Here is a 23,584-nt window from a genome sequence, read left to right as displayed (position 1 = left end):
GCTAAGTAATTATCCCAATTGTAATATGAGTCTTAGGCCTTCACGATGGGATAAAAAGAACTCAGCTGCATCGAAGCGACATGCATATAATTAATCACTCTTGCTATATTAGGCAACAGTATAAAATTATTTCATCAAGTTCTTTTCTAAATAAGATACTTGTTATCACATGAGAAATCAAGTTACAAATACATATTATGAAGCTGATCCCAGACTTGAAATTATATAACATAAATATAAACAGATTAAGAAGTTAAATGAACTCAATGTTAATTTATAAAGTACATAACCAGAAAGTCAGTTTATAAATGAGAATAAAGAATTTTTTGTTTCCTGGTAAACTGTAGCACATGAATGTTTAAGATGGTAATTCTTTTCTCTGCAAAATATTTCCTTGTTAATTATAGATGAAACACTATGTTAAGCATTTGCCTAAAGAAAAGGGATTATTTTTAATGGAAGATATAGTACCCAACATAGCAAGAAAATTATCTTACAGATTTCAGTTTGTGGGATATTTGAGAGGGTGGTTAGCTAGTTGAGTGAAAAATTAAAAGCAAAATTAAATTATAGACTACTTATTGAAGTTAATTTGGAATATAAAAGTCTGTTAAGTTGGATTAGAATTCAATAGATAATGCTTAGATATTGGTATTTTGTACAGCTTAAAAACTGATAATGAAATTTATTCAGTAGATAGAAAAATATAAATCTTTGTGAAAAGCATATTGTTATTAATTGATAAAAAGTGTAACAGAGCAAGTACCTAATGGTTTTACAAATGCTGCACAAGCCAATTATATCTGACTTAAAAAAAAGCATTGAAATAGCAGAAAAGTTGGGTCTTAGACGAATTCAGTATTTCAAGCAGTATTCGGTAAATTCATTCATTCATTCGCTCATTTATTTATTCTTTATTTCATTCAACTAAAATATATTAAATGTCAAAATAGTATTAGAATATGAAATATACAAGTATTTTTATGACCCTAGAATTGTTTTTTTTTGTGGAACAAGAGTAAGAATTTGTGCTGTAAATCTGACTGCATTTATGCTAGCTGACTCATCTAAGAAAATTATGCAGGGGTTGGGCTTTTGTTTTTGTTAGCTCACGCTAGAAGCTATCTATTTGCCTTTCTAGGATGTATCCATGAGAAGAGCTTTTTCAGAAAATATTTGGGGTATGCTTCAAAGCAGAAGGGCAGCTCAAATTATTGCTATATATAACCTCATTCTCCCTGGAACTGCTTACCTGCCTCTCTTTGTAGGGCTTAGCTTGGTTATCTGGAGCAAATAAAGTGAACCGGACATAGGAAAGTTCAACTATGGACTCCTACAGTACAAGAGTGATGTTAATTATTTTAAAAGAGGACCTAATGAAATATAGGTAAAGGTTTGATTTCGTAGCCATCTGCGGTGTTCCTGATACTTTATCTAAGTCTTGAAATATATAATCATAATTCATTTTCTGAATGGACTGTTGAATGAAATAATAGGATCTATGAAAATCACAAACTTGAATGGATGATTAAAATAAAAAGAACAAGTTAGAATGAGAACAATTTAGACCATATGTAAGAGGAAGGACAACAAAATAAGGAATTACCTGAAAGAGAACAAAAGATGTAAGATTCTGGGTTAAGAGTAAATGGAGATGAATGAAATACTTTCCAGTCTCTTCAAACCAAATGCATTTTAGATATGACTATATTTTACAAAACAGTACGCATATTCAGAAGTGTGGGTGTGCATGTGTCAGCAGATTGAGGTTTAATTTTATTCTTATGGATGATTCTGTAAGCCACTTTATTTCCGCACACCCTGCTCTTTACGTGTTGGAAATTTTTTAAGAACAACCTTTGTTTCCCATGGAGCTACTAACCTGCGCTTTGTAACTGAAGATACCTAGGATTTAATTAACCTAGCATTTGCGTCTCTTATCCTATTCTTAGATGGTCGGAGGGGGCAACTCTTCAAATTTTACAGAGGAAAAAGGAAATACGTATTTCTAATTTTGAACTTTAGATGCATTTTCCCGAAGAAATAATGTTCTAAGTGACAATAAATGTTACCTTTTTATTCATTTGATTCTGCAAATTTAGGGAGCCAGTTCTGTCTACTAAGCTAGGTACTTTGACCCTATATGGCACAAAAGGCATACATCTCAGTTTTTATTCTGCTTTTTTTCATCTGGGAAATGTTTTTTATTTCACCTTTATTTTTGAAGATAATTTCTTTAGATATAGATATTTTTTGAAGATTTATTTATTTGACACACAGAGAGAGAGAGAGATCACAAATAGTCAGAGCAGGGGCGCCTGGGTGGCTCAGTGGGTTAAAGCCTCTGCTTTCGGCTCAGGTCATGATCCCAGGGTCCTGGGATTGAGCCCCACATTGGGCTCCCTGCTCAGCAGGGAGCCTACTTCCCTTCCTCTCTTTCTGCCTGCTTCTCTGCCTACTTGTGATCTCTGTCTGTCAAATAAATAAATAAAAATCTTAAAAAAAAAAAAAACAAATAGGCAGAGCAGCAGGCAGAGAGAGAGGAGGAAGCAGGCTCCCTGCTGAGCAGAGAGCCCGATGTGGCGCTCCATCCTAGGACCCTGAGATCATGACCTGAGCCGAAGGCAGAGGCTTAACCCACTGAGCCACTCAGGTGCCCCAGATATAGAATTTTTGATGGACAGACTTTCCATCCTCTTTCAACACTTCGTAGATGTCATTCCATTCTTTTCTAGAGATAAAGGGTCTTGTGTTTTGCTCTTTTTAACATAGTCTCTTTGCCTTTGGATTTCAGCAGTTTGACTGTTGTGTCTAGGGTTAGGTCTCTTGGTATCATGAAGCTTTGTGGATTTATGTTTTTCCTTAAATTTGGGAAGTTTTCAGTCATTATTTTTTCCAACTAGTTTTTCTGCTTCTTCCCCCAGCCCCCACCCCGTGTAGGAATCCTATTATGTGTATTTCCGTATGCTTAATATTTTCCTACACATCTCTGAGGTTCTTTTCATTTTTTTTTCAGTATTTTTTCCCTCTGTTTTTTTTTTTTTTTTCAGAGTGGATAATTTCTCTTGCTCTCGTAGAGTACACTGATTGCTTCATCTGCCATCTCAAATTTGCTGTTGAGTCTGTGTAGTGAATATTCATTTTGGCTGTTGTATTTTTCAACTCTAGAATTGTCATTTCTTTTGTTTCACAGTTTTATTTCTCTCTTGAGAGTCCTTAATTATTGAGTCATTGTCATCATATTTTCCTATGATTCTTTGACATGTTTTTTTTTTTAATACATTTTTTAATAGCTTCTTTAAAATCTTTTTGTTAAATCCAACATCTGGGTTCACTCAGAGTTAGGTTTTTTGCCTTTTTTTCCTGGTTTGGGGTTACGTTTTCCTCTTTCTTTGCATGCCTTAAAATTTTTGGTTGAAAACTGGACACTTTGATGAGGTACTCTAGTAGCTCTGATTTCTTATCCATTTTCCTGAGCATTGTCTTGTCTTTCTTTTCTTTTTTCTTTTTAAATCTGTCTCCATAGTGATATATGTCAACTGATCTCTCTGCTCAGTTTGTTTTACTCAAATGTGTGGATGTGTCTGTGTGTGTGTGTATCCACCTTCCTGTAAGTCATTCCTGTGTCAGCGTGGCCTTATTGTTCACCAAAGATTGGGGCAGACATCATGTTTAAGTGTTTTGACTTTGTAAGGCTTCTACCTTCTGCCAGTCAATCTGTGCATAAAGTGGTGTGCATTCAAAGTTCAGCCAATTCTTCTGCGTGCTGTGTGACTCCCAATTGTATAATATCCCAGAGAAGGCAAAACTATGAGGACAGTAAAAAGATTAGTGGTCGCTAGGGGTATGAGCAGAAGGAGGAAGGAAGGGATGAATTGGTGAAGCACAGGAAATTTTTTTAGGGCTTTAAAATTATTCTGTAGGGTACTGCAATGGTAGATACGTGTCCTTATACATCTATCCAATCCATAGAATATGCAACACAAAGAGCAAATCCTATTATAAGCTATAGAATTGGCTAATAATGATGTGACAGTGTCGGCTCACCAGTTGTTACAAATATATCCCACTATTGCAAGATGTGAGTAATAGGGGAAACTGGAGGATGGGAATGAGGGGATATGTGGGAACTCTGCTTTGAGCTCAGTTTTTCTGTAAAGCTGAAGCTACTAAAAAAAAAATTTAAACGTGAAGAAATGACCACGACTCTGTACGTATTCATAAAGACAAACCCAGGCTAATAACAAAACAAACAAACAAACAAAAACAAAATTCGGCAGGGTCTCAAGTCACTCTTAGGTTTTACTTCTTACCAGACTCTTTGCCATCTCCCCCGAACATGGTATCATCTCCTAGTCAGTCTGAAAAGTGACTGGCTTTTTTCTGCGGGTCTCTCATTTCTGATGTCTCTCTGTACCATTTCTGGTTGGTCTGCCATTTACTATATGGGACTGCAGTCTTTGGGTAGCAAAACTGCTGATTTTCTATGTTTCCTATTGACTTTATCTCTTCGAGCTGACAGAGCCATGGATTTTCTCCCCCACCCCAAATCAAGTAGGAAAGGTCTGGTAGCAGAGCTGTTTTTCCCAGACAGCCCCACTCTGCTAAAACTATTGATCCTTCCTATAGATCCCTTCTTTTGTATGTACTGTACCAGAAGAGCATTATGGGAGCAATCCCAGGTAAGAAGGTAACAGACTTCTGTTGTCATTATCTGAACTTCTAGGAGTTTTTCTCTGTTTTTCTTTTTTTTAATGTGTCTTTGATTTCCATAGCCATGCAGTTGTTGTTTTTGATAATGTTGTCCAGGCATGTACTTGGTTTTATGAAGAGAACTAGTTGATGCTTCATGACTAATCCAGAGGCTCCTCCTTTGTCATGATTTTGTGGGGGTGGAATGAGGGCAGGGTCAGTTGGGTAGTTTTGTTGAATTTAAGTGGTGAGTTTTAATTGGTAGGATGGGCTGTTCTGGAGGGTTGAAGATGCCTTTGCTTACATCTTGGCACGCATGGTTCGAAGACTGCTCAGCTGGGATTCTGAACCAATAGCAGTTCCTAAGGAAGTTAGTAGGACTTTTTATATGGTGGCCCAAGGCTCTCACAGAGATACGCTTACAAAATACTATTTATTTTGACCTAGCTTTGAAGTCATACAGCATCATTCCCATCATAGTCTTGGTTATAAACAAGTTCTAATAAATAAGTTACATAAAATGAAAGGGGTCTATAAAAGGGCATGAACGCTATGAGACACAGTTCACTGAGGGACCATCCTTGGAGTCTAGCTACCATAAGGGCTTTAATGTGTGATATGTAGTGGGATTTTTTTTTTTTTTTATTCCCATGAGTTTATTCACAAGCCTCTTCTCTAGACATTATTTTCCTCAGTCTTTCAGGTTTTTTTCTTTCTAGGCTTCTGACCAGTTAGCCAAGTATTTAGCCCAAGACTGTGTCCATATATATTTTTACCCCTGGCACGTTTCTTTCTACACAAAGTGGATGACCAGATACACCATTTAAAGCCCTGGCTAATAAAGGAGTTTTCCTCACTGATGTTTTCAAGACCATCCCTGAGTGTGGGACAGCAGTAGTCTACTATTGAGCTGACCTATCTATGGAACCAGGCATGACTTTTGTCTCCTTTTTCCAGAGTCGTAATGATCCCTTAGATGGCCATAGATAGGAGTTGAGAAGGAGATGCAGATTTGATAATAGTAGTCAGTGTTTAGGTCTGGACCACCTACGCATGCACTTCATTTGTATCCCTGGCCCTACTTATGCTCAAACTGGATGTATCACATCTGTCTTACAATGGACTGTTGTTTGACATGTCTAACCTTTTGATTCGTTAAGCCTACCAGACCCTAGATTATGTTGGGCACTTCTGGCCGTTTGGTCACTTGGATAGATCTTTGTCCCTACCAACACCAGGAGCATACCAGGGGCAGTTTTTCAAGTAGTGTATAGTTCTCCACTGCAGACTGCATGGTTTTGATCTGCAAAATGTACATCCTGATTTCCCTATTGAGGCTTGCTATAAATTTCACATGGCATCTTTTCCCACCATTGATGGTTCTAATAGCACATCTTCTGTTGCATCGTATGGCCCAAGTGTCAGGGCTGCTTGCACTATAACCTGAACTTTATCTAGAGCTGCTTTTTGCTCTGGGTTCCATTTGAAGCCAGCAGTCTTCTATAATTCTTGGTAAATGAATCAAAGCAGCATTCCCTAGTGTGGAATATGTTGCCTTCAGAATCCAGCGGCTGCCTACCAGGCATTGGGCTTTTTTCTCATTGATGGTAGGTGCAAGATATAATACCTTTTCTTTTGCTTTGGAGGTATGATCTGCCATGCCCATGATCATTGGGTCCCTAAATATTTCTCTTATACTATGGGCTCCTGGATCTGTGTGGGATTATCTTCCACCCTCTGGAGAAGATGTGTCAAAATAAGGTCTCCAATATAATTGCCACTTATTTCTCTCCGATAGAGTGAACCAGTGTGATGTTGTCTGGAGTGTCCTTATAGTCTTGTCCTTTGGGGGCTATATTATGTTAGAGGGCAGTAGAGTTAACAGTGCCCTGGGGAAGACTAGGCAATTCTTGTGCATCCCAAGCATATGTGAATGTTTCCAGTCTTTCTTGTTAGGGATGGGGGGAAAAATCACATTTACCAGTTCAGTGGTTTCATTTCTTATATATGAGTCCATATTAGTTGTCTCTAGAACAGATACCACATCGGCAGAGCAACTTCGCCTGGGGCTACCTGGCTGGGTTTATAGGACTCCATTTTCGTTCCAGGATGCATTGATGTATTTTAGGCACCACCCTGGTGAATTAAAAGGAAGATATAATGTGAACCATCATGTTTGCATCCTTTGTTTTTGATTTAATCTTTGCTGGTTGGGGAGAGCATTATCGGAAGCTTCCACATGACTTTTCCCACTTGATAGTTTTAACCCCACAAGCCAAGGAACATGGGTTCTTCCAAATACCAAGTCTGTCTGTTTGGAGACTGCAGCAGTTACTACTGTAACAACTGGATAACTTGGAAACAACACCTGTGAGGAAATAAGGGCAGAAAGACTGGAGGAGAAGTTAAATTATGGACAGGTGCTTCAACTAAACCCACAGGAGTCTGAAGATGGGGTAGATCTTCAGAGATGATCTAGTTAAGGAAGGGGTCAGGAAGACTGGATATGGCTCCTTCCTGGGGGCCAAGGCAAGTCTTGGCCAGAGTATATTTCTAGGGTGAAGGACTCAACTGTAAGCAGTGAGCATGCAACACTTAGGGCAGCTTGAGGACCGAGTGCAATTATAGATGGTATACAGCAGCATCCAGTAAGTTTTTTTGGTCAAAGTTATCCCCTTATTTTTACAAAAGAGATACAACTATTTTAAGCCTCTCTTACTCATATGCCTTTTTGAAACTGAGGGAAAATTTTCTAGAAGTCTCCTCTGTAGACTTCTTCATATATATGTATTTTTCTGGGATATGCGTTTGTCCCATAGATGCTACCTACCCATGCCAGTTCCCAACTAATCACTGACTATAGAGTTAGAATTAGCAAGATTGGCTTAGAGTTCACAATTCTAAGGGGATAAGAAATGACTGTTGGGTAAATAACCATTTATGCCTGCCAGAGATATTCATTGTAAGGATTATAATAGTGCAAAAGTGGAGACAATTCATATGTCCAAAAATAGTGTGATGGAGCTTGCTTGTGCCAGCTTGTGAGAACCAGTTGTGTGCATCTCTTCCCAACTCCACATTCAGTATCATGTTGGTAGCTCAAAGTTGGCTGGAGTGGAAGTATTTGCACCATAAAAATAGACAAATGTTACAAAACAGGGCCTATTTTTCTCCTAGAAAACCAGAAGATAAACATTAGTTACCATAACACTAATGTCTGTTGGAGGTTTTGATAACCTGTGGAGACTATGGTAACAAGGAAAATTGTCCAGGATATAATGTAAACTTTTTAAGAAGCTTAATTAAAGTTATATGCGCTATGTTAAAATGACATGTGCATATAGAACTAAAAAGAAATAAGGATAAATTAGAAGTTTCATTTGTTGGATGTCTATTGCATTTCATTACTAGTGATCACCCACATAAACTCTCAGAGTACAAAAAACATCATAAATATAATCTTATATATTAGATAGGTCATGCTTAATCCCTAAAACATGTTAAAAGAGCTGTATTTACTTTATAACAACATTCATTTCTCTATAACATTTTCCTTATAACTCCATCAGATTTCTAGGGTTTTGAATTTTTATGGTTCATGCTTCATCTTCTCTCATATTTGCTTTAAATTCAGATGAAATTAAACTAGTCATTCATTTATTATCTTCTTTTGGTATATATGGCTTACCCAGATCATATAACTTCCCAGGATGTTTCACAAGTTGGTAATGAGCATTGAACACTGTAGCAGTCTTCTCAGGAAATTCTAAGACTAACATTGATATGGAACCAAACAGAACAATATTTTATTCCTTGAGAAAACTTTAGACAGGCTGTTTAATGATTACTGTCTCCAGTAGGTATAAAACATTTTTTAAATGTTGATATCAAAGTATAACAAGCATTCTCCTAGTTGATTTATCTTTATTTTCTGTCACATACAATGTTATTTTACATTAAAGAGAGATTTCATCATATTATTAAATGGCCATTTACACAAATTAAGTTTTCAAAATAAAGTTTTCCATCTCCAGAAGGTAAACAGCAAAAATGAATTAAGACTCCAGATTCAAATATTAGTTTGCAAAATATTTGCTTGTTTTACATAATATTTAAAATAATATATATATATTTTGTTATGCCAAATTAAAATTGTCCCTCCTCTGCCTATTTATTAAAAACTCAAATTTAAAAAAAAAACAAACCAAACCTCAAATGAATGCATTTGTAGTGCTGGTATTACCAAACTGCCACATTGGATTGCATTTATCTGTGGTGAAAAAGTGTTTAAATAACATCTTTGAAACAAGACAACATTTATTTTGAGTTATAGGTTAGGCAAGTATATTCAAACACAGATAGGATGTTCTGAATAGTTTTATTTTTATCTCATAATTGAAAAGGTTGACATTCACTTTGACAGAATTATCCAAATGAAATAGTGAACAAATACACCCACTAAATGCAGACCAGGCTTCGCCTAATTTATTTTGAGTCATCTGAGTTTATTTCTGTAACCCAATTATACTTAGTTATATTTTGAAAAAATTCTTGTCATTAAACTTTATTCTTTTCTCATCCTGTTTCTGAATTGGCTCTGTAATGATAGTTTTCAGGTGCCCCTCTCATACGCTCTCTTTTTCTGTGTCTCTCTGCCTCCTGCTGTTTCCCTCCTGTTCTTCTCTCTTCTCCTTCAGCTTCTCTGTCGCCTATCCCCACTTCATGCGCTTAACATTTTTGTGTGGTGTCTTCTGCCAATATTTACTATATTTCAGGTATGCTAATAACTTGCATATCACTTTCTTTTAATCCCGCTCCCATTTAAAAGATAAGCCTGTTTTATGAAACCACATTTTAAAGAACAAGTTCTATTAATTAAACTTCTATTAGAAAATTAGAAGGGCTAGTACAGGTACTTTTTCAGTAATGCGACCTTGAGTGCTATAGAGGAAAGGGAAAATATGTTATACAGCATAATGCCCCTTCCCCTCTCCTGCCCTTGACAATCCCCTTTTGGTAGACTTCCTATGAAATTAAGATTATATTTCAATTTTAAATTTAAATGTGAATTTTGCCAAGATGCAAGACATTTCACATCACATTCATTACTTCACATCATTTTAATTATATTAAGTTGCTAATTGGAAGTAATATAATGCAAGGAATATATAAAGTATATAATATAAAAGACATTATATTTGAATTTACATGTTATTTGTTAGTAATAGCCACGATTGCTTTAGCTATTGAAAAACCTTATATCTGTTCAGAAAAAAGTATAACAAGCTATTTAGTTCTATGAATTATAGTTGTCAGGGCACATTACAATTCATTAATATTATGAAAACATATTAGGAAATCCTACTTAATATTTTTTTAAATCATTGAATTTTATTCTATTTTTAATGGCTTCCAGTTGTTAAAAATTTTACAAATATGATTTTAAAAATATTTGGAAGAATATAGACTCAAATCAACTGATTAATATTCACTTGTAAATGCCATGTAAAGATTAATAGAAGAAAAAGGAAAATTAGAATTAATCCTATGTAGGAAGTCATTAAAGAGAAATAACTATTAGGTTTCAGATATAAGAATCTTGTTTAGGGGCACCTGGCAGGCTCAGTTGGTAGAACATGCAACTCTTGATCTCAGGGTCATGAGTTCAAGGCCCATATTGGGCATAGACCTTACTTTAAAAAAAAAAATCTAGTTTAATGAAAAATATACAGTGTTGCTAGAGGAAAACCAATTTCTGCTAAACCCTCAGTGAAACAAACATTGTGATATCAATATTTTCTCAAACCCAACTTTTAAATTCTATTTAGTACAATTTAATTTAGGAAAGAACACATTTTGCTCCATGCTTATTGCACTGTTGCTGTGCTAATTGCTGTAGGTAAGATGAATATAGCGTGATCCTTGAGAGAGAAGCATTTACACAAACAAGAGCAATACAGTATGATGGACATGAAAATAGTTAAATATAAGACATAGATGTAATTCAGAGAAGGTAGAGATAATTCTACCTTGACTTCTCAGGGAGGATTCTACAGAGGAGGTGCTATGTGCCCTGGGCTTTTAAGATTAAATAGAATTTTCCCAAACAATACATGGGGTAGAGATCAGTGGTCCTTCTACACATTAGAATATAGGCATTACGTCAGTAGGAACAACTTTGGAGTACTTATTATTTCCAGAGCACTGCTTGGCACTGAAGGGAGGAGGGCATATACAATGACAAAAAGTATATTTCACCATTCCATTCCATTCCTTTCCATTCCCTTCCTTTGCTTTCCCTTCCTTTCTTTTTTACTTCCCTTCCTTTTTCCTTCCTTCCCTCCCTCTCCTTCCTTCCTCTCTCCCTCCCTGCTTTCTTCCTTCCGTCCTCTCTCCCGTCCGTCCATCCTTCCTTCCTTCCTTTTTTAGGAGAGAGAGCGAGCCAGAGAGTGCATGAATTGGGAGTGGGAATGGTGGAGAGGCAGAGGGAGAGGGAGAATCCCAAGCAGGCTCCACACCGAGCATTGAGCCTGATGTGGGCCTGAAATCAAGTCTGACATGTAACCAATTGAGCCACCCAGGAGCCCCTACACATTTGTCATTAAGAAATTTATAAATTAGTTTGAGAAATTTTTGAAATGAGTTTTTATAAGTTGTATACATATGCAACTTATAAAAACTCATTTCAAAAATTTCTTCTATATATACATTTTTTTTTCTTTTTTCTCTTCATAAGTCGGTGATATCACCCCTCTTCTAAAACAATGAGTGAATGCATTAGGAAGGTTGTACTCTAGTACTAGATTGCCTGGATTAAAATCCCAGTCCCTTGAGCAGTTTTGCCTTGTTTTATTTTTTAGCTTATCATTGTTTATTAACCTCATTTGCCACATCTGTAAATACATGTCATAATAATAGCATCTATTCCACATGGTTTTTATAAAGGTTAAGTGAGTTAAAGTAAATATTTTAACATAAATAATGCCATACCAAAATGATTCTTCTGAAATTTGCTTTTCTGATTTAGTAATATTATCAATCATTTTACCTATCAGCCTGATTCTTTGTAAAAACTTTCCAGGGACACCTGGGTGGCTCAGTCAGTTTAAACACCCCGCCTTTGGCGCAGGTTATGATCCCAGGTCCTGGGATTGAGCCCCTCATCGGGCTTCTTGCTCACTGGGGAGCCTGCTTCTCCCTCTGCCTGCTGCTCCTCTTCTTGTGCGCGCGTGCTCTCTCTCTGACAAATAAATAGATAAAATAATTTATATTTGACATACATTTTCCCAGACATTTTCTGTTGTGAAGAATTCTGAAACAATTATTCCCCTAAGCTTAAATTTTCGGTACTTCAAGTTCTGATAGTTTCCTATATAGATAGCGCCAATAATTTATCAATATTTTTTGAAACACTGTCAGTAAAGAGGGCATTTACTTAATGGTTAATACTATACTTAAATTTTAACTCAAAATTTAAGTTTAAACTGTATTTCTTGTTACCAAGAAATGAGTACTATCTCAATTGTATTCATTTGGCTATGTTTGGGGGAGTTAAATACATGATGTTTGGAATGAAAAAAAGAAAGAAAAGAGAAAGAAATTTATAAGCCATTGAGGAGCCGGTATGCTTGATAGATTTGTTAATTATCCTTTTTTTTTTTTATAAAGAGACAGTGTGGTGTATTAGAATGAACAATGGATTGAAGACACAGGTACCATTATAGGCTCTGCAGTGACCCCATTGTAATTTTTGGAAGGTTATTTAATTTTCTGGGTTTCAGTTTCCACCCTAGAATGAGGAAGGTAGACTAATTCAGTATTTTTAAAACTACTCTCAATGAACCACCAGCTATCTGTGCTAATGTTTTAAGAACTGCTGAAGAGGATATGACGATATGAATGAACATCTGAGCTTTCATTTTGTTTCAACCAAACTCTGTTCTTCACTAGTTTATATTTGGATGTTTTGTTAGGAAGGAGTTTCTGTTGTGTAAAGAAATGTAGAAATGACTAGACTTATTATTTTAATTCATCATTTTATTCAGTTAATGTGTATGTTCCATGCAGCACTCTGTATGCCGGAGTCTACAACAGTTGTTTTTTTGTTGTTGTTGTTTTGTTTTGTTTTAAAGTATAGAGAATGAGCTTCTTAATTGTTTTGTTTTGCTTTCCTACTAGACTCTCTGTAACCTCCTTGCAGTTAGATATCTTGTCTGTGTTCTTTCCAGTGGTATCCCAGAAATTTGCCTGAGACTTGGCACCTGGTAGGCTCTCAACAGATTTTTTTTTTTTAGTAACTCAGTGACTATATGGAACAATGAATGAGTGAATGAATGGAACAATATTTTTATGATTTCTCTTTGCTCCAACATTGTATGATTTCTCTCAGTTATATCTTAACTTAAAAAGATTCTTCTGCTTTGGTTATAAACCTCAGGGTGTACTACATAATATCAAAACAAATGGAAGAATTAGTAAGTAAAAAACATAAAATTAGAAATATTTATAAGAACAACATGAAGGGGCTCAATCGGTTAAGCATCTGCCTTCAGCTCAGGTCACGATCTCAGGGTCCTGGGATCAAGCCCAAGCCCCTGGTGGGGCTCTCTGATCAGCAGGGGGTCTGCTTCTCCCTCTCCCTCTGTGCATTCTCTCCCACTCTTGCTTTCTCTCAAGGAAATAAATTAAATATTAAAAACAACAATAACGCAGAAACAATAAATAAGTAGACTTCACATAGAGTTATAGAAAGAGATTCTTTTTTTTTTTCCCTTTTTATTAATTTTTTCAGCGTAACAGTATTCATTCTTTTTGCACAACACCCAGTGCTCCATGCAAAACGTGCCCTCCCCATCACCCACCACCTGTTCCCCCAGGACCTTCTTTCCTGATTGTGAGAGATTGAGGTCATCTCAGTTTGGATTAAATTAATATATCCCAAATATTCAAATGACAAGAGGAATACTTACTAAAATTCGAATAATGGATTTTTAAATAGTTTTTATTCTTGCTTACTGGTGTTGGATTAATTTTATTTTTAGCCGCTTTTAGGTAGCTCCTTAAAATTGTTTAAAATCCATTGCAAAGTAATTACTTAATCAAGAGTTATTTTTAATATCGTGCATAATTAGAGGCTGATTTGGATTATGTGACCTTCGAGTTACTAAATAGGATAAAATCTGTATGATAATAATTCCATAGAATTTATTTTTAGCACAGGATTTAAGAATGTGAATTTTCGAGACAGACTACGTGGATTTTTAATCCTGGCTCTATTATATCCTAATAATGTGATCTGGGGAAAATTACTTGAGCCTCTCAATTTTACTTTTCTCACCTGCAAAATATAACCCTGTTATCTAGTTTAAATGGTTATAGTGAGGGTTAAGATAATCATGTAGAGTGTGTATTCCAGTTACTACAAATAAAACCAGAACTTAGCAGCATGAAACAACCATTTTTTGAACATCATAATTTTATTTAATTTTTTCAGTTCTAAGATCCACTGTTTATGGACCACACCCAGTGCTCCATGCAATACATGCCCTCCTTAATACCCACCACCAGGCTCACCCATCCCCCCACCCCCCACCCCTCCAAAATCCTCAGTTTGTTTCTCAGAGTCCACAGTCTCTCATGCTTTGTCTCTCCTTCCGATTTACCCCAATTCACTTTTCCTTTCCTTCTAATGTCCTCCGTGTTACAGCATTTAATATGTTCATGGTATCTGTGGGGCAGAAATTTGAATAGGGCTTAGCATAGACTGCTTGTCTCTATTCATTTTTGACTGGGAGCTCAGTGAGCGTGGGGGTTGGTGAAGCTGGAACAGCTGAGTCTCCTCAGGTATGTCTCTCTCTCTCCATGTGGTCTCTTGACAGCATGGCAGCATTGAGGAAGTAGACTTCTTATGGATTCACAGCTTCCAAAGTACATGTTCTGAGACAATGTCAGAAGGAAACCATGCTGTCCTTTTAAACCAAGCATTTGATTGTTCTCTAAATACATAAAACAATTGATGTTATCTCACATCTGATGAAATTAGTTACGTGAGTTGATAATAAAGATCAACAATTCCCAAACGTTGTTTCCATTATGAAACATAATTTTTAATTTCTTGTGTAGCTGTACTCCTTCCCTTTCTTTTTCATTAAAGAAATTGAGATTGACATTAGCATAGATGCAAATTTGAATTAATTCTATTTTGAAATTTACTTTTGTTAAAAAAATTAATTTGTAAACTACATTACTTTATCAGTAGTAGCATTACTTGTGACAATTTACAACCTTGTTATAACATAGTGGCTTAATACTACTGATGTGGATCATGAAATAATACCCAATCACAGGTTGAGGGAAAGATTATTTATTAATATTCTACTACTTAACATTTTCCAAGATATTACATATATTCATATTGGCAGCAATAGTTTGATATATTCTTCTTTTTTTGCCAAGATTGTACATGTTGTTTTGCATTAAAGAAAAGCCTCCAGTAAGTAAAAATTTACTATCTCTCTCAAGGTACAGTTTAAATATCACCTATAAACATTTCTTAAGTATTAATCTCTTCTTTTTCTGAATACTCAATAATTTTTTCATGAAATGCCACAATTTTGATTCAAAGAAGCAAATTTTTCCACATTATACTATCTTAGGACTAGAGATAATTCTTACCATTAAATGCTTAGTTTAATGGTAGCATTTTTTTAGTGATACATGAAATAATGGTATATATTATAATTGATAGCAACTTAGATGAAATGAAATAGAATACAATGATGTATATTATATTAAGTTATGTTACACTATGTTGTGCTGTGTTATATATTTTAACCTGTCTATCAAACTAGAATGTGAGTTTCTTGAGGTCCTATTTGTACTCACAGAACCTAAGAACAGTTTTACACTGTGCAATAATTAAAATGAATTCTAATGGATGTAATATATACCGTCATTGTGTTATCAATATATTCTTCTTTAATAACATGTGATTTACTAAAATTGACTAAAATCACATGTTATTAAAGAGGAATATAGTAATAGCACCAAAGGAGCAAGATTTAAAAAAAAAAAAACCAACATGCTAATTATGAATAGGGTTTATCTTTCTCTTTAAAGTGCTAATGTATTTTGAGTAGCTTGGTTTTGGTTTGGAGGTTGAAACTTGGTCTAAAGAATCTATCTGGCCCTTTAGGTCTACTGATTTTTATGTTTTGGTCCATATCTTTAAAATTTGCTGCTTTAGAGTCTGGCAGTGTATGAGGGACAAATTACCATAAACCTAGTGGTTTAAAACAACACGTATTTGCTATCTTATAATTTCTGTTATTCAGGAGTTTCAGCATGGCTTAGCTGTGCACTCTGCCTAGAGTCTCAAAGCTACAATAAGGGTATTGGCTGGGCTGTGTTCTTATCTGGAGGCTCAACCGAGGAAGAATCTGATTCCAAGTTCAGTGAAATCATCAACAGTATCCTTGTGACTGGATACTACCAAAATTCCTAGATGGTACCCACAGTTCCTGAACACAGCTTGCTGTTCCTTGGCACATGGGCTTCTCCTCATGGCTGCTTACTTCGCAATTTGACTAGCTATGCAGTCTTGCTAATGTTATCATGGGAGTGACATACCATCACCTTGTCATTTTTGCACCTTATTAGGAGCAAAAGCGTGACCCCCACAAGGTGGGGATAATGGGGCACCACCTTAGAATCAGTTTTCCACATACACCCTAACAGTTGTTTCCGAAGCACTCCATGGGACATAGTTGGAAAACCATCGCCTTAGAGAAAAATATTCACTGTATGTAACTTTTTTTTTTTTAATTTTGAGTCTCCTTTAATACTGAACATTTTCTTTATGGGGGGGAAATACTTATACCTTATTATCAGTTTTAATGGTTACTTTATGAAGAAAATGACCCTCCAGGAAGGTTTTGGCGTTATATCTCAAAATACAGTTTCCTAAAACACTTGCTCCATTAGAAGGGTTAGTATTACAACTAGATTTGTAGAAACTATGTTATATAATTCTTGTAAAGAAACATATTGTCATTACTATGTGAGAAGGACTCCACTCCAGAAATCTATTTAATTACATTAAATCTAGAGTTTCCCGAACTTGACTAGAGAAACTTTATATTACTTGACCTATTAACATTTTGCAGAATCAGTGTTCCAGGTTGGGAAATGCCAACATTTATAGTTTGACAAGTTGAAGAGGAGGGCAAAATATCAGGAAGAGAAATGAGAGGAAAAATAAAAGATTGTAAATGAATTTTCCCTATCTATTTTAGAATGTTTAATTATTTCATTTTGAAAATGATGATAATACTGTCAAATGGGGATGACTCTACAATTTGTAGAGAACTTTCATTACCATTTTCATATTTAGACCTCTCAACAATCTGTGAGATATCACAATTAACCTCTTTTTATATGGATGAGGAAATGAGGCCTAATGTATTACTTGACTTGCCCAAGTCCTAAAATTAATAAAGAATGAAACAGATACTTTAACATAGGTTTTATGGCTCTAGCTACAAAATTCTTTGTCACCACATGCTGTGACCTTACAATTCGGTTAAATTTTAAAATGAGGATATTAAAGAATACTTTTATATAATATGCGATTTAATTGTAAAACCTGTGTTACTGTGTTAATCTAAAGTAGTGAAAACAATGACATAAACAGTAAACTCTTGCATTCACTCAGTGAGTTGGGAAAAAATGTAATAAATGGAATATTTGACCTTTTTTCTCTATGTATTCAACACAGAAAACACACACACACACACACACTCACACACTGTTCGATTAGTTTGTGTTTTATAGTAGAGGTAAGTAAAAGAAAAAATCTTAGCCTAAGATGTGGTCTTCGATTACTATTTAATCAGGTTTCACATTTATGTATGGTTAACTTATAGTAATAGAATCATTGACTATCAGAGTTACCTAAAATTTAGGGTGCTTCCTAACTGAAGCATTGATTTTCTCTAAGTCATCCTGACAAGTGGTACTCTAGCCTTTTCTTTGAATTGTAAGAAGTTGCAAAGATAGTACAGAGATCCTGTGTGCCCTTCGCCTGATGTCTTTCAATGATTACATCTTGTATAATTATAGTACAATATCAAAACCAGGAAATTGACATCAATTTGTATAGTTTATATAATTTTAATGCCATCACATATATGGATTTATAAAAGATACAGAACTGCTATACCACCACAATGATCTTTGTTATGTTACTCCTTTGTAGTAACATTTTTTCCTCCCACTGCTCATCCCTAACCTCTGCTAACCACTAATTTATTTTTCATCTCTATAATTTTATCATTTAGAGAATATTGTATGAATGAAATCATATGGTATGTAACATTTTGTGACTTTTTTTCCCATTCTGCATATTGCCCTTGAGATCCATCTATGTTGTATGTATAAATAGTTTTTTTCTTTTTTATTACTGAGTAGTATTCAATGGTATGGATATACCACAGTTTGTTTGGTCATTTGCCTATTGAAAGATATTTTGGTTGTTTCTACTTTCTAGCTATTACAAATAAAGATATTCTTTTTGGTGAAATTTCTCTTCATGTAGAAAATTTAGCATTTTACCACTAAGTATGATCCTAGCTATAGGTTTTTGGTTGATAATTTATTTGAGCAAGTTTTATATTCTTTGTTTTTTGAGAGGTTTTTATTTTTTATCAAGATTTTTTTTTTTTTTGCATCAATGAATAGGATCGTGTGATTTTCCTCTTTTAATTTGTGAATATGATAGGTTGCATTGATTTTCAATATTCAGTCAGCCTGGCATTCCAGCAATAAACCCCATTTGATCAGAGTGTATAATACTTTTTATATATTGCTGAATTCTATTTGCTAATATTTTGTTAAGTATTTCTGTGTTTGTGAGGGATTTTGGTCTGCATTTTTTTGTTATTGTCATTTTCTTTCTTTGTATTCTGTTTCTTCTGATTTTTATTTCTCTGTTTTCTTTTTCCTGCTTCCAGTGGGTTATTTGAACATTTTTTAAGAGTTGAATTTTGGTTCATCTGTAATATTTTTTTAGTGTATCTCCTTGCAAAGATACATTTTTTAAGTGGTTGCTCTGGGTAATATATTACATATGCACATCACATCCTACTGGTGTTTACATTTTACTAGAGTGAAGTGGAGAAACCTTACATACCTTAAGTTCCTTTGCCTTTCCCTGTTTCTAATGTAATTTTCTTGAATATTTCTTCTATACATATCAAAAAGCACATCAGACAATGTATACTTTTTGTTTCAGACACCAAACATAATTTAGAAAGCTCAAGAGGAAAAGGAAGGTCTGTTGTATTTACCCGTATTTTTGCTTACCATGTTCTTTATTCCTTCTCAATATTTCCAGATTTCCTCTTTTTTTTTTTTTTTTGCTTATTTTTGTTTCCATAACGTTTCTTTAGTCATTCTTTTAGGGTAGGTCTGTCGATAAATTCTCTTAGTTTTCTTTTGTCTGAGAATATCTTTATTTCTCATTCATTTTTGAGACATAATTTATCATGTTTAGAATTCAGGGTTGATATTCTTTTATTTCAGCAATTAAAAATATTGTTCCATTTTCTTCTGGCCTCCAAGGTTTCTGATCAGAAATCCACTGTCATTCGAATTATTTTCCCTCTTTAGGTAAGGTGTTGTTTTTCTCTTGCTGCTTTCAAGACAGTTTGTCTTTAGTTTTTAGTTTGATTACAGTGTGTCTTGGCACAGATTTCTTTGAGCATTTCTTGTTTGGGGATTAACGTAGTTTTTTGAATCAGTAGGCTCAGCTTACATGTCTTAAAAATTTGGGAACTTTTCAGTCACTTTTTCTTTAAATACCTTTTCAACCTTAGCTTTTCTGTCTTCTCCTTCTGGGACTACAATGACATGAATTTTAGATCTTTTGTTATAATTCTTCAAGCTCCTGAGGCTTTATTATTTATTTATAAATAAATATTTATTTATAAAAATAAATTTTATTTATTTTTATTTCATTATTTTATTTTATTTTATGAGTCTACTTTGTTTTTCAGATTGGGTGATTTGTATTCTGTTCTATTTTCAAGTTCATTGAGTTGTTCCTCTGTTTTCTGCATTCTACAGATGAGCTCATTCATTTGCTTTTTAAATTTCAGTTATTTTTCAATTTTAAAATTTCCATTAGGTTCTTTCTATGTCTTCTTTTTCTTGTTCTGGAACTGGAGAGCCTAATGATACATTTTGGAAACGTTACTAAGGGGAGAATATTTTATTATCTTAGTTCTGCCCTTTGAAGCTATACAAAATAAGAATATTAATACTAATAGTCCTAGTGGTTGAGGACTATTTTGTGTATGATTTACATTGATTACTGTATCTAATTCTTAAGTAATTCTATTTTTAACTCATTCAACAAATGTTTACTGACTACCATAAAACACTATTTTTTTTTTTTTTTTGGTCAGTCAAATATTTTGCTTTGGCTTCAAATGGTTAAACAGCTTTTCCTTTATTTACTCAGGAAAGAACTTCGTTTCTGCCTTTTTTGGTAGGTTGTAGGCACTGGGAGAAAGAGAGATTGTGAGTTCTGTTCTCACACCTTCACATAAACCAGCCAAGAATTTTCATTTAGGGTTTCTACACTTTATTTAATTCAGTTTGGAGATTTATCAGTGCTTTTGTATGGAGCAATGTTATATTTTCAAAGGGTTTTCTGAGATATAAATACTCTTAACTTTTTGGGTAGCCATAAATTTATAATTGTCAATTTGTGCCGTGAGAAAGATGAGGAAGCACTTCTCTATTTTGTAGATTAAAGAATATTTTTCCCTACCAAGTGAATTCTGTGTATATTAGATAGCCCAACTTCATCATTCTTCATAAATAAACTTCTTAACAGTATTATCTCCAGTGGTTTTCAAACATTATTGAGATCATAATCACCTGGTGGGTTGTTAAAAAACAGATTGCTAGGCCTTATCCACAGAATTTCTGATTACTTAAGTCTTGGCTGGTGCCTGACAATCTGGCACTTCTAACAAGTCCCAGGGTGATGTGGCTTATGCCATTTAGCATGGGAACCATTTGTCTACACACAATTTTTCGATTTCCTTGTCTCCCCTTGATTCTTCAGTTACTTGAACAGATTTTAATTTTCCTTATTCTATCCAAAGTGTTTTCTCTAACATCCTCTGAGCTTCATGTTGCCAATTCAAATGCAAACTTTTCAGTTCCTTATCTTACCTACTATACAGAAGTCATTCACCATAGTTGCTTTCTCCTCTTGCTAAGGAAACTCTCTTCTGTTCGGCTTGGAGAAACCCATCTCCCTCCCTCCTTCTTTTCTTTCTGGCCTGCTCGTCAGACTCTCTTTTTCTCAATCCAAACTCTAAATGTTAGAATGCAGTTGGGCTTCTCTTCATATCTTACTTTATCTTCTGTTTCTAAATGATCCACTTAGTCTAATCTGCATGCTAGTAATTCCAGTTTATGTCTGCAGGTCGGACTTTTCTTTGTTGCAGCTTAACAAATTGATTTTTTATATGCCTACTTGAATAACTTATAAATATTTTGAAAAATACATCCAAAATCAATCACCATACTTAACAAATTCTAAGATGCATATTTCTATCATTTTAATATATATGAATTTTACAATCAATGACATCTCAGATTCTATAAATAGAGTATTTCCTTCCCACCCTTTTCTAATAAAAAGTGCTCTTCCTCCAGCTTTTTCCATCTCATAAGTAGTCTTTCCTTCCATCCGGTTAATGCCAGAAACTTGGGATTTATCCTTGACTCTTTCAGTCTTTCTTAAATTTTTTAAAAGTAATATCTACACCCAACATGGGTCTCAAACTCATGACACTGAGATCAAGAGTCACGTGCTCTACTGAGTAAGCCAGTTAAGGTGCCCCTTTCTTAATTCTTTTATTTCTACCTCCAAAACATCTCTCAGTTCCCTTTTTTCTTGCCTTATTTGTTGCTGTCACCTTTGTTCCAGCCATAATTACCTGTCCCATGGGTTATTGCAAATACCTATGAACCTTGGTGTTTTCCAACCCAATTTGAGTTAGTACTTAGATTCATCTTTTTAAAGTGTAAATCAGTTCATGTCAACATCTTGCTTAAAATCCTTCAGTGAATGAAATCCACAATCTTTAATACAGCATAAAAAGTCCTCTCTAAGCTGGTTTGTGCTGCCTCACCTCATTTAGGATTCTTTTTGGTTCAGACACACTGGTGTTCCATTGGTTGTTCTAGAATACCCTGTTTTCACTTCTTCCTGGGATGTTCTTTCCTCCACTTTCTGTCGGCCGATCTCCTTGCCTTTAGGCCACATATTTCATTTCTCATTTTAAAGATCACTTCTTTAAGGTCATTGCTGACCCCCAAATCTGCATTAGCTCTTATTATACTGTTTCATGGTGTTTTGAGAGTTCTGCCGTTTGCACTTATTATATTCTCTCATAGTGTACTCTCCTGTATGACATTCATGATTTATTTATTGTGTTTATCTTCACTCTGTTCTGTGTCTCACTGTTTTAGTCCTTATGCTAGAGCTTAGCACAATACATAGCAAATGGAAGGTATTTAGTAAATATTTTTAAGAAAAAGAAAATACGACTAGAGCTTAAAAAGATGCATATGTACACATATAGAATAAAAAGAATTTTTTTTTAATGTAAGGCGAATAAGGAGCACATAAATCCAGGAAATGGATATTCCTTCTTAGTTGCCAATTATATACATTGTCTGACAAAATTATTATAAAAATATACTTTTTATGAGAATGCAATTTCTACAAAAAATTTGAAAAATAATTTCAAGGTAATTTTAAGTAATTCATGATATTTAAGTAAAGTTGATTTTATTTTTACTAATAGAAATTCAGTGACCCTGTTTTTTTCATTTTCATAAAAAATTAATCTTTTGTGTAACCAATTCTTCTTTTTTAAACTACCCCAGTTTTTTGGGGGGAGGTTTCAACATTATAAAGAATATCATACTACATTCCAGAAAAAATATTTAATTACTTTTTTTTTTTCGTGTTTTTTTTAATGTTCCTTAACCTTTGGAGAACAAACTCATGTCTGTAGGCCAGCATGGAAAAAATAACAGACACAGTGGATAGTCTTTTTCTTTTTCAAAATATATAATTTTTTCATTTCTATTCCTGTTTATTATTAGCCTTTTCTCTTCTTGCAGAACTTTTGATCTGTAGGATCCATCTAGAGTACATAAATTTTATATTCTACATTCTATAAATTGGGCTCATTTGGAATCTTAGCTTTCTCTTGGTATATATAGTGAGTGCTGCAGACATTCTTGAAACCAGACAGGATCACATAGTTTAAAATGTTTATAATGTCTTTGTCTGTCCTTTCTTTCGCTGTCTCCTTTACTGCACTCTTTGTCTGTCTGACTCTCACAGGAGACATGGATTACAACTGGTTGGACCATACGTCTTGGCATAGCAGTGAGGCATCCCCAATGTCTTTGGTGAGACATGTGGAGCCTTACTATTTAATTTTTGTTTTTCATTTCACTTTTCCTTTTTTATTTACACCTTTGCATGTTTTCTTTTTTGTATCTTTTTTTTATTATTATTATTTTTGTTTTATTTTTATCCCACACCTGTAGGGGACAGTCAAAAGGGAAAAAGAAAAACTAGTGAGCAGGCAGTTTTGTCGGACTCTAACACCAGGTCTGAGAGACAAAAGAAAATGATGTACTTTGGTGGCCACTCTTTGGAAGAGGACTTGGAATGGTCTGAGCCTCAGATTAAGGACTCTGGGGTAGATACCTGTAGTAGCACAACCCTTAACGAGGAGCATAGCCATAGTGATAAGGTACTGACATTGTGGAGCCTGCCTTTTAACCTGCTCAT

General features: G+C 34.7%; 1 protein-coding gene across 33 annotated transcripts in view; it reads left to right on the top strand.

Annotated features, from left to right (window-relative positions):
* Positions 1–23,584, top strand: part of RIMS2 (regulating synaptic membrane exocytosis 2) — a 598,763-nt gene that overhangs the window by 281,797 nt on the left and 293,382 nt on the right. For 20 of the 33 annotated variants that reach the window (XM_046014350.1, XM_046014481.1, XM_046014287.1 and 17 more), the window contains one exon: positions 23,129–23,196. The exons of 1 other annotated variant lie outside the window; for it this stretch is intronic. In XM_046014350.1, the coding sequence (XP_045870306.1) occupies positions 23,129–23,196 (68 nt within the window). Of the gene's footprint in view, positions 1–23,128; positions 23,197–23,337; positions 23,547–23,584 lie in introns of all 33 variants that reach the window. 12 more of the 33 variants (XM_046014324.1, XM_046014271.1, XM_046014316.1 and 9 more) reach the window with 1 other exon arrangement.

This window comes from Meles meles, chromosome 1 (genome assembly GCF_922984935.1).
Source record: "Meles meles chromosome 1, mMelMel3.1 paternal haplotype, whole genome shotgun sequence".
In the NCBI taxonomy this organism is placed as follows: Eukaryota; Metazoa; Chordata; class Mammalia; order Carnivora; family Mustelidae; genus Meles; species Meles meles.
The sequence above is the reverse complement of the archived record's forward strand: the minus strand, read 5'-3'. Positions and strand labels throughout refer to the sequence as shown.